The sequence below is a fragment of the Vigna umbellata genome, chromosome 2 (genome assembly GCF_029865625.1).
Source record: "Vigna umbellata cultivar VRB3 chromosome 2, Vumbellata_1.0, whole genome shotgun sequence".
NCBI lineage: Eukaryota > Viridiplantae > Streptophyta > Magnoliopsida > Fabales > Fabaceae > Vigna > Vigna umbellata.
In genome coordinates, this window is record NC_142166.1 from 49,306,543 (window position 1) to 49,330,383 (window position 23,841).

General features: G+C 29.6%; 2 protein-coding genes across 2 annotated transcripts; both read right to left on the reverse strand.

Moving 5' to 3' along the window:
• Positions 1–550: 550 nt before the first annotated feature.
• Positions 551–2,912, reverse strand: LOC124839631 (cyclin-D3-3-like). The gene is made up of 4 exons (XM_047315515.2): positions 2,215–2,912; positions 1,797–1,998; positions 1,502–1,632; positions 551–1,410 (listed from the first exon to the last, which is right to left on the reverse strand). Exons 1-4 carry the CDS (start codon positions 2,755–2,757, stop codon positions 1,186–1,188), a joined length of 1,101 nt encoding a protein of 366 aa, XP_047171471.1. The 5' UTR covers positions 2,758–2,912; the 3' UTR covers positions 551–1,185.
• Positions 2,913–16,835: 13,923 nt separating this feature from the next.
• Positions 16,836–22,471, reverse strand: LOC124839623 (DCL-like protein). Its single transcript, XM_047315507.2, has 3 exons — positions 22,097–22,471; positions 21,901–22,015; positions 16,836–17,245 (listed from the first exon to the last, which is right to left on the reverse strand). Exons 1-3 carry the CDS (start codon positions 22,420–22,422, stop codon positions 17,075–17,077), a joined length of 612 nt encoding a protein of 203 aa, XP_047171463.2. The 5' UTR covers positions 22,423–22,471; the 3' UTR covers positions 16,836–17,074.
• Between the last annotated feature and the right edge of the window lie 1,370 nt (positions 22,472–23,841).

Here is a 23,841-nt window from a genome sequence, read left to right on the forward strand (position 1 = left end):
CATACCTACCAACAAGCGCTTTCTTTTAACGTAGGGAAAGTAAAAGATTATTGGCACGCGCTTTTATTTTCCTCTGCTTTATTTTGCTCGTTAAAAAAATAAATGCACAATGGTAATTGACCTTTTTTTTCAGTTAAAGGAAAAATAGACAAACAAATAATACATGCTAAGTGCAACACTTGCCGCGGATGTCACAAACGTCTCTATCTCGGAAGGATATCCGACAGACTATAGTATCTTCGAAATCGATGTCGTGATGTTTAACGTAACCGAAAACCTATTTAAAATGTTAAGATGATTCGATTTTAGTTTAGAACACAAATAAAGAAGATCCACGTCTATAGAAGAAATGGTTTTTCTTTTAATAATGACATTATTATGGTTTGAATCGGGGAGCAGAAGAAGAAGCAGCAAGATGGGGAAGACAAGGGTCCGCTTTGGCTTTTTGCGATGACAAAAAGACAGAAGGAAAGGAGAAAATTTTGAAAAATGAGAATAAATGAAGAAGCATTAAAAAACTTAAAAAGAAAGCGATAGAAACATAAAAGGATGGTTTACAGCTGGATGGCTCATTGTATGATTACTTTTTACCATAATTGCTATACAAACGGAAGCCGAGCTCAACCCAAAGAGGTCAACACAACACCCCCAACAAATAAATAATAATCACTCGCTCCCTCATATCTGCCGCTGGCCGACACTGTGTTTCTCTCTTCACAAGCAAAACAAAATTTCATTCACCCAAATCTTTCCACAAATGCTTTTTTATTATTGGTGGATTGAACATGAAATTAATGATTGTAATATCTCATCGCTTGAAAGGAAAAGAGAATAGAAAAAATACATTAAGGTGGTGTTTTTGTTGATATAAATATATAGTATTAGTATATTATTAATAGTAATGAATTATATAAAATAGTTCTTCATAAAATGCCAACAATATCTGGTTGCAGTCCTAGACAGGAAGAGGGATGTGAGGTTGCGTGGAAGGTCTAAATCTATAATCCGATCAGTAAATGAGGGGTGAATGGAAGTAGTGCGAGGCAGAGATGGTTGGCAATTTAACTTGGTGGTCAAAAAGAGAAAGAGAAAGATACGCAGTTATTAAAGCAGGGAAAGACTATATATGTTTCCATTAGGAGTGAGAGGGTAGTTGAAATTAATGGCTGCCCACAACATTTTCCTTTATCGCTTTACTTCACTTCTACTCTTCTTCGGCGAACAACACACCGAACCACCGGCAACTACTCTCCACACCTCCTCGTTCGAGCTATCACAGCTAAACGACATCTCCATCACGCCGTTTGGACTTCCCGGAACGCTTCCAAATTTCCTTTTCATGCATTGTCTCCCCTGCTTCTCGTATCCTGACCACAATTCCAACACTTTCCCACACTCATTCACCTTCTCCTGTACGCATACATTCCACATTTTTATTTCTTATTCCTACCAACCTCCAAATCAAACATAAAAACCAAATTAAAAATAAACCTCCACCAACCTTGTCGAATCTTAGAATACCCAAGAGTTGTCTCTGGTATTCGCCTTCTAGACAAGGCTCCACGCTTTTCACTACGTGTATCATCGTCGCACTTGCCAGTTCAGACGGTAGATAGCCCATTAATCTCCAATCTGCAATGTTGGAAAATAAGACTTAAATATAAACATAATCAAGAGGGAGAACTCACGATACGAGAAATCATCGAATTGTAATGAACTATCAGAAGCGAAAATTGTCTTTCAGCTTGTTTGCTGATTCGGTGTTTCTTCTAACCACGAAGGTGTAACCAAATTACCTCCGAGGACAGAGACAAGAACGCCTTCGCACTTCCTAAGGAAGTCCCAGCAGTGATTATCCTTCAATCCAAGTCTTCTTGTGATGTAATCAAGAAAGGAGAGAGGGGTAGGCGGGTTCATCTTCCATCCAAGAGTGGAAAGGACCAAAATTTCCATCCTTTTAATCGTTTTGGCTTCGAACAAGTATCTACCCTCTTCCACCTGCACAATTCAGAGAACAATCAGAATCAAGACATGTATAAATAGTTAGAAAACATAAGAAGTAAACGGAGACAACTCTTGTAAAGCTGAAATCCCACATTTATTATAGAAAATGTTAGAGAAGAAGTAAAAAGTTCTCCTCTCGTAATTTTTTTGAGTTAAGACGTAAAGAGTTTTGTTTGTTGGTAATGTGAGAGAGTGGAGAAAGGAAGATACCTGAAGGTCTAGGAGAAGGGGAACTTGTGTCTCCTCCACTTTGGCAGCGAGGGAGAGGCAAGCGACGGCAGCGAGATGTGTCATCCACGGCTTGCCATCCTGAAAGCGGAAGGTGGAGAGGAAGCGGTCAAAGTAGTTGACGGCAAGAAGAGCTGTGAGAGCAGAGAAGGAGTAGTGAGCGTTCACTCTGAGCATCCATTCCACGCCTTCCCTGTGAGCACACTCGAGCGCAGGGTTGCTTCGGAGGAAAGTGGTTAGAGGGTTGTGTTTTTCTTTCCCCAGCAGCGATGTCAACTCCTGTTCGTCACAAAACATGTCGCTTTCGAACAACGCATGAGGGGAGTGAAGGGAGTTAATTAGGGTGGTGCTACTGGTAGCGTTATTATTAGTAATATCGTTAGCTGTTGGGTAATCATCCTCTGCCTGGTCTAATTCATCTTCCCCGACGTTTTCCTCCCAATGCTCTTCGGAGCAGTATAGGGTGTCGAGAAGGGATTTGAGGTTGGTGTCGTGCGCATGATGATGGTGGTGGTGATTAGCCATGTTGGATGAGGGAAGTCCTATGCGATGGAGAGAAGAGAGAGAGAAAGAAGAAGGTCCTCCATTGTGTTTTAAGAGAAGAGAAGAGAAGAGAGAATTGAGAAGGAGTGTGTGTGCGTGACCACTGGCAGTGAGCAGTGACGATAAAAAAAGAGCGTGTTATTGTTATTTATTCCCCAAACGAAACGAAGTATTATTTTATTTGTTGTGAGGTTCTGGCGGTAGCTCCAGAGGCGGATGAAAGATGGGCCATGCACCACAATTACTCGACACGTGACAAATGTACCCTACAAATTAATGGATCCCTCTTTCATCCCTTCCTCCTAAACATCGTGTTATGTTATGTTCTGTGTTACTATTACTGGTTACCAATTTATTTATAGAATGTTTAAACCCTGGTTAAGGTACACTGTACAATCCCATCACAACTAACGGTACTTTTTTACTTCTAATGCCCCCCTCCATCCCTGACACCTCTTCTAAAAACCCGATTAGTCTCTTACAAAAACAAAGCACGGTGATAAGTTAACAATCTTTTTAATAATTTTTTGATGATAAATTATATTTCACTATTTTTTTATAAATATATTAACAGTATACAGAGTCTTAAAATAAATGACACAAAAGTCTTATGGAGCTCATTTAAAATGTATTTATTAATGACCATAGATAAATTAGTTAATATGAATAACAAGTAACTTGATTTAATTATAAGGGATCGACCCGGTATAAACTCAAAATTTATGTAAATTAAACCGTACCCAACATTAAAAATGAATTATTAAAAAATATATTTAAAAATATTATATTAAAAAACATTCTTATCACCTGTACCCAAAACTCTCAATATATAAATTTTCTGTAAAAAGAAAAATGGAAGACTTAAACTTATTTAACCAAATTCCTTACAAATTACCACGACATTGGAATTTTACTAAATATTTATCGTAGAATTTTTGTAAATTGAATATCAGACTCTTCGTAATAAAAATAGGCTTGAAGACTTAAAACATATTTATTTATATAATGCCTATATATAAAAGATACTAACTGAGTTGAATATAACATTGAAATAATAATATATGATTTTATTTGAAGGTGGTAAAAGAGAGAAATGAAGAAAGTGGCGCGCGCGGGAATTAAAAGAAACACAGTGGGCTACACGTGAAAAGAACATGTTCAAACATATCTCTCTCTATCTGATATCTGATATCTGATATCTGATATCTGATTTGAGACAGAATGGCAAAGCCTCCACCAAGGTTTGACAAGTCATCCCAGTCCTGCTGCATCCTTTCGTTTCACAATACATACATATACGTATACATATACATACAAATTGTATTAGTTTTGGACATTAAAGTATCTTTACAGAATGAGCTGTCATATGAGGATGCAGAATATTTTATCTATCTGTTTTTGTGGTGTATTTATTGGCTGGAACTCGACTCCTTCATGTGCTTATGGCTTCAGATGTGAAGCGACGGTTGGGAACAAGCTAGGGTTAGATGCTCTTCGTTCTCACACTCATGCAAATCTTAATTAGTAATAAACTAATCATAAAAAACAATCACCCTAATGGAAAGATGTTAAAGTACCTTTACCTAATTCCATTGAAGCATTCTTAATCACCAGTCACTGACTGCCCAGTTACATAGTAAAGGGATTGAATTATGTAACCCCACTCTTTTAACCTTCTTATTTAATGTCTGTACTTTGGTTTAGGAAATAATAGAATGCAAGAAAGTTAGCTGCTCTTCTAAAAAAATGGGTTTGGTTGTCTTTATATATATTATGTGTCTGTGATGTCTCTGGTGACATTAGAAAAATGATAGGTTATGTATAATATGATTGTCTCATTGTTAATGAAATGTACAGATAAATTATTATTATGATTGAAGTAATTAGTTTTAATGTCTGTACTTTGGTTTAGGAAATAATAGAATGATAGAAAGTTAGCTGCTCTTCCAAAAGAAATGGGTTTGGTTAGCTGTATTTATATATATTATGTGTCTGTGATGTCATAAAATGTAAACAACACATTGGAATTATGAAAACCGTCGGACGACTATTAGTGAGACATATAAGTAAATTGTTATTTTAAAAATCTAAAGATTAGTTAATTATTAAAATAATTAATTTTAATATTGAATAACTTCAAATATAAAATATAATTAGTATTTAAAAATATAAATTTGAGATAAAAATTATTGAATCTTTAATATTTGAACTATTAAATAGTTAAATTTAATATTAAAATATATTACGTAAATATCTTTTGAACAATTTGGAACAAATGATTAAAAAAATTGAACTGTAAAACATTTTTGAATCTGAAATGATTTATTAAATGTCGAAGCATAAATAAAATTAAAAACATGGGTTGGAGTTGTAAAATTGTTTGGTTGTTTAGTTTCTTCATATATTTTTTTATGATTTTTTTTCTTTGATCACTTTAAAAGTAATCAATTTTATTGTTAACATTTAATAATTATATTCTAATCGAACATGTGTATAATTAAGATACTACTGGGGAGATCTTAAAATTTTAAACTATAAGATGTTGATAAAGACTATTGAAAATATTTAAAGACTTTGATATATATATATATATATATGGGTTTGCTAACTTGTGTAGGTCTGTTTTTTAGTTGGTACATTTTAGTAATGTGTATTAGGTTTTAGTAGACAAAAATACTCTCATATACTATGGATTCTAAGTTTTAAGGTTAAGGATATTTGAATAATTTTCATTCTCAACTAAAATAAACCTCAAACCCTTGCTCACCTACCTCATTTATCTCAATCCTTTCTCTTTGATCTCTATTACTCAAACATTTTTTCTGTCATCCTATTGTAGCCCCAACTGAAAAAAACCCTAGTTGTTAAACAATAAAAAAGTGATTTTATAATGAGTTTTCATTTTATAATTTTTATCTTATTTGATTTTATCTAATTTTTACAAGCATAATGACATACGAAGGAATTTGTAATTAATGTGAAAAAAAATCAGAAATACTCGTTGTTAAACAAATTCTTACGAAAAATAATTTTATAATGAGTTTTTATTTTATAATTTTTGTCTTATATAATTTTATCTAATTTTCACAAGTATAATTACATAAAAGAATTGGTAATTGGCCTGCAAAAAATCATAAACAGTTGTTAAACAAATTCTTACAAAAAATGATTTTATAATGAGTTTTCATTTTATAATTTTTATCTTATTTAATTTTATTTATTTTATATTGTATTTGTTGATTTTATGATAAAAACTCTTTGCGATTGACGCTAATTTTTATTTAAGTTGTTTAAATAATATATTTATAGATCTTTTATCTTATAAATATTTAATTTGTTTATATTTAAGTTAAATTCATAATGCATTTATTATGAAAAAATTATTTCATGTAACAATAATTTATCATAAGCGAAAAAATTAATTTCCTTAAACAATAATAATATATTATCTAAAATTTGGTATATAAAATTTTTGCACATACATATTGTCATTAATAAAGTAATTAATTTCATTATTGTTGTTGTTGAGTTTGAGTTTTCGTATTTAAAAAATACCAATATAATTTTTACAATTATTACTGATATTATTCTGATTTTCACAATATTTTCTAAGAACAAAAGTAATTTTCTTTACATATTTGAACGATATTTTTTCAAAATAAATTACCTGGTGAAGAAAATTTTTAAAACTAACAATAATAAATTATATATACTCTGATTATTTAATCGTCTCGTCTTTCCTAACTTATATTAGTTCAAAAGTGATACAAAATTTTGAAAAATAACAAATACGTTAAAATTAAAGAAAAAATATTTAATTTTATGGATTACAACAATACACGAAGACATATAGGATGATTTAATTTTAAAAAAATAATGACAGGGAATAACATCTACATCAAACACAAAAATATGTATATATTAACAAACCAAGAATAATAAACAACAATTCAATCACTTTGAATTGATAAGATTTCTAATTACACGTGAATGAAACTGTATAATTTTCTACACTTAACATTTTCTGAAAAAGTTATATAAAGTTCATTCTGCTTGAAACTAACATTTATCAATCGAAAACATTATCATAAAAATTATTATCAATTTTTTTGTTAACGTGGTTACTTACAATTAAAAAAACAATTATAAAATGATTTTTTAGAATTTTTCAATAACGTCATTTTTATTCGGTAAGATATTTTGTCATGTATCACACAATCTTAAATTTTAGTTATAGTAATACTAAATGTTAAATCACAAAAAATACATTCGTTGTGAGCACTGACGTGATTATTTGGTCTCTCATCTTCTAACAATCTATATATCATCACAAATATTTAATGTTTGAGTACATAAAAATAAAAATGAGAGATGGTTGTTTAGAACTATCTTTTGATCAAGCATCAAATTATCATTTCAATTTTAGATTATATTGCTTAAACTTAAAATTCATGTTATTTCAATGTCCGTATATCTTATCTTTTGAGTGATTTATGTATTTGCCGTACGAGTGTCGTTTTAACTATATGTTATTGTATAAGAAATATTAACCTATAAAATATTTTACAAACAACATAGAATAACAATTATAGATTTAACATGTGTATATTATGTATATTGTGATTAAATCATTATAGAACATCAATTAGTAATAATTATCTTCGTATTAATTGATAATTGCATAAACAGTTAGTTTTCACTTGCTCATCACTTCAATAATAACGCTATTCAGACATAAAACCTAATTAACCTAGAGAGAGTGTCTATACCGAAATATTTTCTTTCTGACTTTCATAGGTTCTATCCAACTACTTATAATTTCTAAACTAAATACCAAACCTTGCAATAATAATAATAATATCTCCCTTTACAAAACAGTAAAGAATGGCAAGAAAATATATAAAATCTTTAATAAATATATAGATTTGATCCATTAAATTTAATTTTTAGTTTATTATTTTCTCATAATTATATTGTGAGAATATAACATCGTCTTAATTATTTTTTAGTATTGATACTAAAATTTAAAACAAATAGGATTTAAGTAAAATTATTCTGGTTATAGGTGGAGGTTAATTATTATTGATTAATGTTTCTTTTTAGAGTTTAAGTCTTTCTTGAATATTAAGTCATGGCAAGTTATCTCCAGAAAATATTATGATATCAAAATCAGAAAGATTTAGCGGTTTGAATAATTAATAAATATTAAATACAATCACTAATCTTTCTATCTCAAACTTGTATTTATAGTTTTTAGAATAAATTTTAGATTAATAACAATATAATTACGATTTAATTATTAATAATCACACTTTTCTTTAAAATAATTAGTGTTAATGGTGATTTCGTTACACTTATTCAGTTCTATTTATAATAACAATAGCTTGCGATGTGGTCTTTCGTATAAACTTTACCATTATAGATAAAGATTATGGTGAATTAAGCAAGATTTTTAATCAGTATGTATACAATTTTATAATACATTGGCCTAAGAAAATGAATACGTTTAATTTTGTTTCATGAAATGAATATGCATGTCATGGACCTTGTTAGCTTTGGTTTGTGTTCCCAATTTAAAATCTCAAATTTGTCTATTGACCTTTGCGAAGGGATGTAGTGCAAATTAAGATGATACGACAACGATGAAGACTTAGGGATTCTATATATTTTGGGAACATCAAATTCAATTTGTATAATCGTTTCCACACGGCAAATTCTCTATCTCCCCGTAGCAAAAGCTTTTTCCACGTATTAAAAATAATGTAGTTTTGATATTCAAAATATTCTTAAAACAGACATTCAATTTGACATAGATATACAATATACTTAGTTTTTTTTTCATTGAAATTATTATATATTAATGTTTGTTAGTATTTTCTTTATCAACATGAGTAATGTTATTTTTCCATGAATGTTAAGACATTCAATGATTAGTTTTGTTATTTTCCGTTAGACTAGTAATAATATGGTTTAGAAGATGATGATTTGACCTCTGTTAATATAATTATTTATTATTATATTATTATTTATTGTTAAAAAATAAAATAGAAAGAATTATAAATCATAAAAAATAAATATAAAAGGATATTTAATTGTTGTTACAAATATATCGTCGAAAACCAATATTATTTTTTATGTCATTTATACGATATTTTTGTATCGGATAGTAATTCAAATATTGTATTCAAATAAACAAATTAAAACTTAAAAAAAAATCTATGAAAATATTTAGAAGATAAAATAATCTTAAAAAATAAATATAATACTATTTGAGTTTATAAATAAATAGTGTATAAGTATGATTCTCTAATAATGATTATAAGATATTAACTATTTGTTTAATAATTTATATAGAGTAAATAAAATGGGATTTGTAGAAATAGAAATGAAATTAATAATTTAATAATTTGTAAAAGTAAAAAGAATGGAGGAAGAAAAAGAGTTATCCCCGTGGCGTTTAGGATGTTTGCATGAGTGGATGTATTTGAGATTTTAGAAAGAGAGTTAAATAGAAAGGGTGAAATTTGTGATTTGGATTCGTGATTCGTGAGTATCATTCCCTGTGCTTCAGATACCCAAAACTATAACGCAATGTGACAAATACGGAAGGATACACTTCCCAACATAATTTACTACTAATATATAACACAACACAAGGACAACTCAGTTCTTCTTTTCGTCGTACGATAAAGAGATGTCTCTGCAATTGCCCCATCACAATAAATTGTTGGAACAGAGCAGCGAGCCGTAGGAATAGGACTGATTCAGAGCTAGCTGCTTAGCCATGCCATGCATGTAAAAATTATTAACGATTATAAAGTTGATGAAGCCTTAAAAACATGTCTTAAATGGTGAGACAACAGAGGTAGAGAGAAGTAAATAAAATTAGAGGCATGGTTATAGGTGTAATTAAGTATGTGGTGGTGTGATGAGACGTTGCTTTCTTTGTTTTGTTTTTGAAATTTACATGGTTGTTTTGTAGGCTCGATGTTCGAGGAAAGAGGAGGAGTAGCTAGGTAAACATAGTGATTAGTGTGATAGTGGAAGGTGTGAGAAGAGACAGAATGAGTGAGTGAAAGGTGAATTTGTGGTTTACAGCACACCACTAACGCAACAAGCAACCTTTACTCTTGTGCACCAAACTATGGTACGAAATCTCACCACTTACTCACTCTTTCACTGTGTTTAATTAATTAACACTTTTCATTCATTCATTCATTCATTCATTCATTCATTCATTCATTCATTTCGCCCATTTTTTGCAATCAACCCTTTCTTATCACAACATGATTATCAGTTTTCTTTTCTTTTCTTCCTAACTTTCTCCCAAAAGTAGTGTGCTAGTGTATGTACCGTTTCTTTCTAAGACAAAAACAGCGACACGCACTTTATACTGGTCAAACTCAGACATGTCCACTCCCTCCACGATCAGAGATCTTGATTTCTTCTTCCAATTAAATCTCAGAGCAGGAAAATAAAGGAACATAACCTTTATTGGGACTCATCAACCCTTTCCACACCTCCTACTACCACTACCACTATTATTATTTTTTTAATTGTTATTATTATTTTTATTATAATTATTATCATAATAATCATTGTTTGGGGAGTTTACAATCAAATAGTTAAGGACAGAAAAATATTTGTGTCGATATTTTTTTAGATAAAATCGGTTATGTATAATTAATATTTGTGGGGATTTATTTTTTATAAACATGTAACCAATATTTTAATATCTATTTATAAAGAAGTTGATGTGAGTATTATATTATCCATATTTATAGATATTTGTTATTTGTAAAAAATAAAAGAATTAATTTATATTTTATTAAGTTAAATTTAATTAAAATTAAAATTAATTTATATTTTATCGTATTACATTTAATTAAAATTAAATTTTAATTTATATTATATTTTATATTTTTTAAAATTTTATAAAATAAAATTTTAAATATTTTGAGATAACTGTGTGTTTTAAAATATTTACGAATATTTTTTAAACGGTATTCATGCGGGTAGCGGGTAGACACTGTCTATGTCTAATCCGACCGATTGTCATCCTTACATGTCACATTCAAATTCAAACCTGGCCAAGTTATGTTGTTTTTCACTCTCCTCACTCATTGATCATGCTGCATGGATAAGTACATCTTAAAGATATTCCAACGCTCAAGTGTTCGGTTAGCATAGTAAAGTCTTAATTTATAAGTTTCAAATTCGACTTTTAATTAAAGTTTATTTAATCATAACCCAAAAACTGATAGATATATGTTATCTATAAAGGTGTTCAATTTGTAATATGATTAACTAACATATGTTATACTGATTAGTTACTTGCTCATTAGTGAGATTCATCTGATTTATGAGATAAATACAGATAAAAACGTTGATCACGCGATCAACTGAGGACGGACCGATCGATCATACAGTGTAATTATTATTATTATTATTATTATTATTATTATTATTAATGTTATTTATTTATTATTATTAATGTTATTATTGTTATTTGTTTATAATATTGGAGATTGATTGATTGAATAATATATATGGTTATAGACTGATTTAATCAACTGTTACCTTTCTAAACACTATATTGTTGACTCGCTCATCTCATAAAACTGGACTTAGATTTCGTAGGATGATATGAAATTACTCTCAAAGAATAAATTATACGTGCACTTGCCAGTCTAAATGATCTATGCATGGTGGATAAAACAAAAATTATACTCTTCTTTTTTAAAAAAAAAATACACATTTGTGTGTCCCATAAGAATACCTACAAAATAATTGTTCACGGATTTATTAAAATGAACATTTGGTTAAAAACATATGAATAAATTACTATGAAAAGGAAACTTTCTGGTATCATATATACTTTGTTAATAACACATTGTTTTGTTGGAGGAAAATATAGGAGAAAATGAGAATGTATGAGTGAAAAAAAAAACAAAGTTTAAAAAATAATTTATCTTATTTTATTTGATGGGAACTAACGAAAATGAAATAGAACACGAAAATGATAATATTTTCTATTTTATTTTTTCTCCAACTCATTTTTTTTTCTTTTTTTTTCCTATCTTTATTTTTTTAATTCCTATTTAACTTCAATTATTTTTATTTTCCCTAATTTCAGTTATTTATCTTTTTTTTTCTCTAACTTAAAATATTTTTATTTTTTCTCTAGCTTAAATTGTTTTGTTTTTCCTTCATACAAAAAGGATAAAAAGGTACGTAGAAAGGTAAATTATTTGTCAAGTCAACCTTTTCGATTTTGTTTTTGATACTCGACAAGGTAATTATTGCTCTGGACAATTAATAATATTATATAGCAAGTTATCATTTCACCATTTTCTCTAGGTACTTAATCTCTTGTATGATAATTAAAATAACAGACAGAATAATGCATTTAATTATTAAAAGGTACTCGGTCAATTATTATCACGTTGAAGAATTTTTGAACTATTTTTTAATATTTTAAAAGTTAAAGTAATATTAATGATTTTTTAATAAATTATACCTTTAATTTTTACGTAATTTATATTGCAATATAAAAATGAAATAAAACTTATTGACCTAACTCATTTTGACATTTTAGAACAAATGGTGTTAAGATAAATTTAAGATTTTAATATTTTTTCTTTTTTTATGGATGATAATTCAATAGGGATTAGATTGTTTTTAATGAATAATGGTTTTGTGTTGTTTTCAGTATTTTGAACATCTAACAATGAAATTGAAATTAAAAATCATTTGAAACTTTTGTTCAAACTTTGCACGCTGATATTGTCTGTGAGTATGTTTCTTATAAATTTCAAAATTTTATGGATTGTCATGCATTTTGTTTATCATATTCCATATGTTTATATATCTTATCACTATAGGATGACTAAGCACATGAATAAACTTTTTTTTAAACTGATAAACTTTATTGAGGAACGCATTAGGTTTTGATATTATGATAAAAAAATTGATTTTAAGTTTATTTTAGTTTTACAAAATTAATTTTATTAAGTTTAAAGTTTTTATTTCTTAACATATTATCAGAGTTATAGATAATATCTTAATAAAATTTATTTAATTAATGTTTAGTTACGTAATATATATATATATATATATATATATATATATATATATATATATATATAAGTGCATTAACAATCATAAATACAAGTTAAAAAAAAATCATTTTACAAATCAATTTTATAAATTTGAGTTAGTCTAAAGTTTATTTATTTTTAACCATGTTCTACCTGGCTTTAAAAAATTCAATTATTTCTTACTCTAATAAATATTTCAACTAATAAATCATTTAACTTAAAAATAGTTTATCTTTTGTGAACATTTACATTGTCTCCCATGCACTTGATATAAACGTCAAACAAAAATAATTATCTATACAAGTAATTTTCACCGATTGCAAAGGATTTAAAATTATGTATTTATTTATCGATAACCGATTTATATTACGAGCTAAGTTGCACGTTCGTAAATTCAACAAAGTAAATGTTATATATCTTGATTTTTTCCACAAAATTTTAAAATTCATAAAAGTTGTGTGCATTAATTTTATTTAACCAAACGCCTAAAATATAAGATATAAATTTGCCCATAATGAATTAAAGCATGATGGTAAGGGGGAGGAGAGGTGTTGAAAAGAAAAATGATTATAATATTAAAGTTGTGGGAATGAAAAGAAGGGATGAGAAAATGAGAAGGTTATTTTGAGGTACAATAATTCTTTGAATTTATTGATTTGTCCAAAACTGAGGATCCCTCCCTGGGAAGTTGTACTAAGAAAAAAACAGTGTTTGAGTGTGTGAGTTATGGAAGACGATGGGCCACAAAGATCTTCATCCAGCTGGTTGAAGACTGAAGAAGGGTCCGCAACAGAGTCAGAGCTTAATCATAATGTTTTCACAGTAATCATAAAATACCACAACACTACATAATTGCTACACAGGTAACATAACATAACTACCATGAATGAACTCAAATAATGTTCACTTCCATCACCTCTTGCTTTTTACCTCTCTTTTTCACTTTTTCACCCAACACAAATTTCATTATAAAATAAATAAAAAAAGTTTATTATTGACGTAGAAGATTGTAAATCTTTGTCCATGATCATCTGTTAAAATATATAATAATAAAAGGTAACAAACGACTAAGATAGATTGAAATTGACGTGTAATAGTGGTCAATGGTCATGTTAAAAGTGTGGAAATTTTGCTCTTTATTTAGTCATGGCATAAGTCAATTGCACTGAGGATTCATATTGTTGCATTATTGTAGAAGAACTTCGCCACTCCATCCACAAATAGTAGTTGCCCAAGCATATGCTTGCAGACGCTCAATTATTGTTTATGGCATGTTCAAGTACTTATAAGAAAATTAAATAAAAGAGTCATATTTTTATAAATTAAAATTAATTTGTGTATAAATTAGTTTCTTGTAAATATAGATCAGCTTGGACTTAAATTAAGTTTAGTTTACATAAAAATTAATTTTATATTTCTAACTTTTCTACTATTTTTTTTTGTATAGAAATAGTTATTTAACTGTATATAATAAATAATTGATTCCTTGACAATCCATTTTAACTGCTTTAAAGGGGATAAAGATCTTTCTCAAATAAATATATCAAAGGCTAAGTTGCAGTTTTACCTAAAGAATATATCACAGAGTGGACATGCATAAGGACTTTTGACTAAAAGGGGGAATTTTAACTGATTAGGTTAAACAGGATTTATTTATTTTTTTTAAAAAAGGACTTTGTTATGAGTAAAGAAGAACTTCGTCTGATTATCATAATCACAACCTGCTTGATTTAAGTGGCGAACCACCCAAATCATAAGACTTGACATAAGTCTGCAGCAGGTTAGAAAGTGAAGGGTTTTGGTAAATAACATCAGTTATAACGATGTCATGTTACTCTGTTAAGTTCTAAGAGTTTTTTTAACTTTCAATGGATTTTTTCTTCCTGCTACAGATTTTGCCATTCTTGCATGTGCATATAGAAAATAATCAAAACTTAATGCTAAGTAAAAAAGTATCTTCTCATGATATTATTGGTGAATCATTGACGTAGTGCTTGTAGCTCGATTCCATATTCGTGACATGCATTTTGAAATTTAAATATTATTTAAGTTAATTTGATTAAATTACTATTTTATTCTAAATAATGTGGTTTTATACTAGTCTCTCGAAGAGAGTGATCTTCTAAGTTTAATTTTCATATAAATACATTATGATAACACATTTTTATATTTATTTGACATAGAATATAAGAATAAAACGGTTATATAAAAATATAAATTTTTGTATTTTTTAAGAAAGAAGAAAGTAAAAAATAAATAAGAATAATGTTAAATGAAGGTAAAAAATTTAAGAGCTTAAAAAAATCATTTTTCATTCTCATAAGATTGACAAATGCTATTACTATGGGAAACTCCTTTTACCCAAGGGAGAAAATAAAATACGATCATATCTGCAGAAATGCTGAACCACGTGGTTTCTAAATTGAGATATTTAGCTGATCTTTTATTTTATTTTTAATTTTAGATTTTGAAGATGAAAAAGAAAAGTTACAGTTTTATAAGCCCTTTTATATAATGTTTAAAAATTTTATTTTTAATTCATACATATATCAATTTTAATTTACAAAGAATTTTTTTCCTAAGAAGTCAGTTCGCCCAAATACATTCTTAATGATAGGCAAATTGAGTTTACTCTTCTTAAAATACTTGCCTTTGGGTTGTGAATTTTGTTAATGGTTTGTCATTATCAGGCATCCTTTGCAACGATATAGTAAGTTTACAGGTATCCTTCACATTTGGTCTGAATCGAATTATAAAAGTTCAGTCATTATTTTGCTATCTGATCAATGCGTTAGTGATTTTATATCCATCTAGGTATTGCCAACTTAATCTCATATTGGTTCTTGAAATTATTCTTTCTAAGTTTTGCAAATTTTTAAAGATTATTCACAATCAAACGTACCTCCCCTCGAGTTGAAGTCACTTGGTTAACACCCACGACCAAATCAAACTTTCAAACCTGAAGCAAAAAAAGAATATCCACACTCATAATAATGCTCATTAAAATGTAAAAAAAAAAATCTAAGCGAAACACCGCTATATTATGTGTCAATTATTTTATAAAGTGAAAGAACATCCTTTTTCTGGCTAATCCCCGACCCTCCACCATCTTAGCCTCCAATACTGTAAATCTACCAAAAGACCGAGTCACATCTTCACTGGACCCCACCACTCTGACCATAGTAGGTTAGTCGATCACGTTATTTTCTATCCTTGCTATCAATATTTGGAGTATGGGAGGAATATGAGACAAAAGAAGTTAGTAGCTTAATTGGAGACCGTAGGGCTATGTTATTTCCTATTATTGATGCTAAAGTTTCAAATTTTTGTTAAAGGTTTAGAATAAAAAATCATTCGAGTTTGTAGGCATTGATTCTAAGCCCTTGGTGAAGTTATAAGCCATATTAGCCTGGGGAATATGTTATTGACGGTAATACTGATAGAGAGGAAATTTGTTCGAATGTTTGACTTGTCATCAAGACTAACATGATTCAGTTAAAAATCTCAAAGCAGCAGCCAGACATAGTTTCTCTTTGTTTTGACTTTGGCAGAGGTTCCTACTGAACCTAGTTGAGCTTGACCCTTGCCGAGTATTGACATGTACATGTCGAATCTCAACCACTCCTAAATGTCCCGTGACTAATAGAGCTGGATATAGGACACCTCAATCAAGACCCATAATCCAGAGTTGGTACGCAGTACAACCCTAGGCTTCCCTATCACTTTATAGACTTTTACGGGTTCCGGGTGCTTTCTAACCTCGTTGTGACGATTATGTGAATCTCTGGGAATGAATCCAAATTCAGGTTGAAAGCATCCTCCAAAAATTACGGGGTTAAATTCAAATGCTGAAGCCCACGCAACAATAAAAATATGCTCTGACTATAGAATGACATTGAATTTTAGTAAATTTCTTACAATATTAGACAACAAAATTCCATTCCTTACTGCCAACCAGAATGTTACCCAACCACCAATTTGCATGCCCAATAAAATGTTTTACAAAACATATAATTCAACAAAGTGAAGCCCACTTCAATAATTTTCTCTGTTTCTTTCATAATAAGCTTGATATCCCAGTCAATCAATGGGTATCTACTGCAATTGACAGTATAGGTAGGCCAGAGAGCATTTAGAGGGAAAAGCATATGTAAAAAGCTATGATCACACCAAAGTAACCAAATTCCATTATATATACATCAACCACTGCCACGTTTAAAATGTCTTCGAATAAACCTTTCCGCATGAGTAGGGTACTTATCTCTAATGTATTCCCGAAGGCACTTTTGATAGGAGAAATCAACCCAGCCACCATCAGTTCTTACAATAAAAAGACACCTTGACTGTCGATATTGGGGATGGCGGTCGACCTACAACAAAATAAGTCACATATCCATATCCTGCACTATTTTTCCGCTTTGGGGAGTAACCAAAGCAGAACACTGACAAGAAAATCCAAAAAAAAATAATGGCTGAAGTTCCAGTCTTATCTTATGTTCGAATCATGTAAATTTTAATAAAATGGAAAATGTACGGGAAATACATAGGAGTTGATAGTTTAAAAATAAAATGAGATAAAGGATTTTACCCTTGCAAAGTACAAGGACATGGACATCTTACAAGATTAATGACCTTATTTACCAAATTTTAATTGGAAAGGAGGGAGTTTGGTCTTCAGAAATGATTATCAAATCAATCACATTTTTAAAGGATGAAGTGAAATCCAGAAAGGAAGAAGTGCTTTATTCCACAATAATGCGTTTTGAAAGACAGACTTTTAGGATCACTTAAACAAGAACCGATCAGCACAAAATCATTTGATCAAAATTAACATAACAAGCCAATAAAAGAACAAAAGTATATCTATTTTGCTAAAATGTAAATGAGAATATCTGAAAATTCAGAAAGACCCACACAAATATACATAATGTATTATTTATGAGAGGTGCATCAGTAAGTATATTTGATCTAACTGAGGAGGTAACGTAGATAGTAAATTAGTAATAGAAGATCACAGCTCCTTCAAAAGGCAAGGAAAGTAAGAAAGAATGAAAAATCTTAACACCTTACCAAGCACAAAACTGACAGAAATGCATAGTCTATAAAAGATCCTTTTGCAATTTTAACTTTTGCAATTTGATTTGTACTCTAGTTTAATTTCTACAACATTGTCCGCATAGTTATACTAACTATAAATTACTCCCTATGTCAGTTTTGCAATGAGCTCCACAAAAACACATTTTTTTTCGCTGGAAAGAAATCAAATTCTTTTGAGGAACTCCTTTTTTCAATGATTTTGCTTACAATTAAATGGTATTGCACAATGCCACCAATAATCAAAAGAGAATCTCTTTAATAACAAGGTGCGCGATAAAGGGAGTTACTCGAAACAATCTGAAAACTTAAAGGATAAAACTTTGCAATTGAATTGGGAAAATGTTTAAAGAGCTTAAAAGTACAATTAAACCTAGTATTTTACTTGAGTAGATAAAGGGGCCGAATCTTTTTGTCAACATGGTTCTGACATAACTTCTACATTAATTTGAAGATTTATCAAAAGGAAATCATTTACAACTTTAAATATACAGTATCGGTTCATGGAAACTAGTATTCAACAAACTACTAACGAACTAGCATGCTGATAAAAAAAAAATAATCAACTAGCATTTTTCATATTATAGTTTTGGTCTAGTGATGAAGAAGAAATAAAGCAGCCATTTAAATTGGGCCACCAAATCGTTCCACATGAATGGGAGGGCAAATATCAATTATTTAAAAATTCTATTCATAATTTCAGCTTTTAGACATGTAATCTAATCAAGGCTCGAACTAAATTTATAAAAAGGAAAAGAGATGGGAAATATAACTCTAGCAGTCATGTAAAGAGTTTCTTAAATATATTATTAGCAATTAAATGTACATTTTGCACAATTAGTAATTATCAGGAGACAGGTTACGAGTATTTGAGGATGTATATTAGTATTAAGAGTTCTACTAAAAGTTTGTTTGGCTTTTTATAGGGATATCACAATTTTATCTTAAATTTCCTTTATTTTTTAAGATCCCATGTTCCATCATTATTGCTTAGTGAAGACTGCTCACCATGCAAAATCTGTTTGAAGCTTGTCATTGCCAGGTCTGTTTCTCTTATAGTTGCCTAACATTTTTGCCCACAACAGTCTGATCTTTTTTCAAAAAATCAGTCGATGCTGAATTTTCTTTGCTAAGCAATCATACTTAAATATAACAATACCAAAACACAATTCAAACCCGAAATTTGAACTTTTGCACGGGAGGGTACTCCAAATTACAATATGTCATCTTCAAGTGCAGACTCATCCTAGGACTAACTCCTACAGCTACGGTGATTCTTTTCTCATCTCTATTTTCCTTGTTTTTGTTCATTTTATCATGTATTTCTAACTTTCCCTGGGTTAATTAAGGATGAATTCTACTTGACCTTGAATAGAGTTTACTCTTCTAGAGTTTAGATCAATTTTATTCGGTCGATGTTTCTTTCTAAGTTTGCTGTTAATGTTTTCCTTTGATTGATCACCACTGAATTGATACTTACGTTTTGAATTACAAATGGTATTTGGTCATTGGATTAAATGCTAGATTTGGATTAGGAACTATATCTTTCAGATATCTGTGATTAAAATCTAATATTTCTTATACTTGAGTTTCATATAAGAAATATGATTCTAATAAAAGAAAAAGTTTTCATGAAACTACTGGATCCTACCTGTTCTAATGCATTTGAATGAAAGAATTGGTGGTAATCAAAGAATAACGAGTTAGATAAAATTAATTCCTAACTGCTTAACTATTCACTTCATAATGTGTGTTTCCCAATATCTAGATCAACGCCTATCTTCACGGTTAGTTCAACTCGCAATAGCTTGATAGTGAGTGGTAATTGAAACAACAATCTTCATCTATAATTATTTGATTAAGGTGAGTAGCCGCTCAACAATTTGTAATAACCTATGAAGCTCATACATGCCTCTCAATAGGTTTGTCTCCATGTCTGACATGTATATGTGAAATGCCCAATTCAAAAGACATTTTTTTTTCCAAAATTTTGACATGACTCCAACACAATGTTAATAAGGACAAATACAATTATTTTCTAAAAAAACCCATAAACTTGTAAACTTATTGCATAAGTTTCTATTGTGAATGTAAGAATAAGGAAAATATCTTATATGATTTCGAATATTTAGACTACATATTATTATTGATAATTTTTTTATTTAGTCTCCTATCATATCTTCATGTAATGTGGAATTTTTTAAGTTGTTAATTCGTCTTAAATGAATTTTGACTAAAATGTTTTTTTCAATGATGGTGATCAAGAAGGGGATGAAATGTCCTATATGAATTATATCCTCTTTTCACTTTTTGGATGTTAGATAGATGGATTAGATTCATTTTTGTATTGACAATTTGTTCAGAGTATTATATTTGACAAACCTTGTTTATATGATTTTGAATACATAAATATTGGTTGCTAATTAAATAATCCATAATGACCTAATATACATATTCGTGTCTCATGTTCTACATTTTAAGTCGAAGTATTTGTGCCTGCGTCTAGTGTTCGTTTCAGTATTCGTGTTACATAGTACATTTGACATCAAGGAAAGGGCTTCGGATTTAATGAGTCTGGATTAGAGGTGGATCAATGGCCGAGAATACATCGATTATTAAAAATTCTAAATTCATTCTTTCAGAAAAAGATAAATTTAAATAGAATAAATATAGATTATAATCAAGTGGTGAGAATGAAACCCGCATCTTTAGTTTAGACGGGTAAAGGTTATAGTACTTGGTTCATCATTTTGATTTAACGTCTCTAATTCAAACCTAAAACATTAGATAGATATATGTGAGGATATGGTGAACTTAGAAGCCATGGGATGGTTCAAAGAACTGATTAGTGGCTGTTTAAATGCCATGAACAGTAACATTGGGTAAATTGAAGGGAATAATACTTGGCTCAATTAGGTGTGGGTAATAACAGAGTAGGCAACCTATTCTAGCCAAACAAATTAAATTTGGATTCTCCACTCTCCTCCTTTGCTAACAAAGCTTACCCTTGCTAATCCAGAAGACAAATTGCCCATCTCTTTCACTCACCACCAAAATTTACACCAAAACTAAAACAGCCAGACAAATTAAAGGAACAAAGTTCATAAACCAACATGAAAAGAGCCAAGATATAGGTTTTATTTTTTTTGGCAGAAAAAAAAGTTTGGGAGAAGAGGCCCTATTCTAAGGATAAGATAAGCAAGATGACTAAGCAAAGTCTTGCAGAAGTACTTACAACGACCTTTCAAGGAAAGAAAAACAGAAAGGATGAACCCAGGACCTTCTAGTGGATTGTGGACATTGTTCAATCTTGGCAGTTGAGTGAAACCTTATTGGCAGTTGTGGAGAACGTTTAATGGATTTCAGTATCTTACAGAAGTAAACCACAAGTCTACCTGCCCGTTCAGGAACCATAGTTTTACCGTTTTACACAGGTTCTAACCCCCACAGAGCAACCACCACCGTGCTCAAACTAAGCTCGGACATTCTTGTTAAAGTGATGTCATATGACTTGTGACAGATACACCCCCTCCAAAAGGGAAAAAAAAATAGTCCAAGGGGTGTAGATGAAAACAAGCCACCAAACATGTTGAAATGAAAGTCTTAGAAATGCTTATCAAAGAAATGTAAATTAAAATTCAGGTTAAAAGACGTTTACTTAAATATGAAATGGGTGAGAAACATACGATCTTGTCATATTATGATATAAAAACACAAAAAATTGCACGATTGGAATATTTTAAGTAGTTTTTAACCAGTCAGAAATAACAAGCACTTGGAACAACTACTACAGTCAGAAGTTGCAAACTGATAAGATAAGAAATAGTAAAGCCACCACAGTAATGACACATTCACATCACAGAGAAAACAGCATTTCTATTACAAAACGACGACGTACGCAACGAAGACATTATTCAGACCGCGCGCTTACCATAATGGATTCAAGGCCGCATCCAACCTTATCTTCAGATTGTGGATGGTACGCAAGAAGCTTCTCAACAACCGCTTTCTCGTCCTCCATATTCAATCGCTCTCCGTCCATGTACCTGAAGTGTGAGACACATAATATATTAAGAAACAAGTAAAATCAACTTGAGATATTTGTAGAAATGAAATTCGGAAGCGACCTTCCGGAGTGGAGAATGTCCTTGGCGAGCAAAATGATAGGCTCGATGTCCTTCAGAATCTCCTCTTTTTTGTCCTTCCACTTCCGGTAGTCAGGGTCATCTTCCCACCGCGACTGACTAGACGGGAACTGAGCTTTCCGCACAAAGGAGTTGTTGCTAATGCCGCTAGATTTTGTTTTCTCGCCGGCTTCGTCCGACGATAAGTTGGCGGTGGCGCTGCACAACGGCCTGTGACGCACCGCGACAGCTCCGGTGGTGAAGCTTTGGTAGTTATGGAAACAAACTCGAAGGAGGAGAGCCTGTCTGAAAATAAGAGGAGCAGCCATGGGTTATGGGGTTTTGGTTTATGGTGGCGTGGTGAGTGCTGATAATCTCGTAATGAGAATTTCTTCCTGCACCCCGTATTTTCTCCCTCCATCCTATACTTTCTAAAATTTCAAATGTACCCACACTGAAATTAATAAGGCATGATAGGTTCCAATCAGTGGGAGTGTATATCAAATTGTTTCCACTTTTAAAAAAAGTTTCATTTGACATGTCACATGTTAATGGTGGTTTTTTTTTAATTTTTTCTCAAAATTTTTTATTCTTTTAAAAAACAAAGTTCTAAATTTAGTTTTTGTCTTTTAACTACTAAATTATTATATAATATATTAGTATACAGATAATAAATTTGGCCCAATGAAATTTATTATTTATATAAATAGTTTTAATTTATTTATTTTTATAAAAAACACATTGGCTAATAATATATTAGTTTTAAATATTCTTTTATTTAAAAAATATATATACTTAATTAGTTTTAATCTAATAAAAGAAACATGAATTAAGAAAAACATAAATTAATAATATATATATAATAATAATTACGTAATATGTTAAAAAAATATTTTTAATAAAAATATCAATATAATATTTATACAACAAATAAATTTTGTCTCAATTTAAATAACTGATAATATTGCTTGAGAAAATTTGAGATTACATTTAAACAAAAAACATATATAAAAATTAAATTGAAATTGAAACATAAATGAATAATATACACTATGATGTGTTAAAAATAAATTTTTAACAAATATAATTATAACATTTATACAACTAATTAATTTTGTCTTATTGGGAGGAACAATATTATTTCATTATGAGAAAAATTACTATCAAATTGAATCAAAAGACAAATATAAAACTAAATTAAAATAAAGACGATCATACTTAACACGTACACTATCAAATGACACTGTCATGTCACACTAAGGACTGACAAAAAAAATAAAAAATAAATTTAAAAAATTACATATTGACTTGGCATTTGGTTAATGAAATTAGTAATTTCTTTTTTAAAAATAACCTAATTGAATAATTTTTTTCAAAAGTTATCACGCAATTAAAACTTTTTAGAAAATGAAGACATCCAAATAATTAAATGAATTAATAAAAAGTTATAGTGTCTACTTTTTTTTTGTGTTTTAGTTATAGTTTGAGATTCTAAAATTTGTAGATATTTCGGATTATACAATCATACAATTCTAATGCAAATTTACATTTCAAAATTATATAATTTGTAATGTAATTTTGGAAGATAATTCAAAACGTAAATTACGTTTTATAGATTATACAAATTGTGATTCAAATATACATTTTGAATTGTATGATAAAAATTTAAAAGACAATTCAAAATGTAAATTACATCTTGGATGGTAAAATCTATATTACAAATTTGCATTTTGGATTATACAATCCTT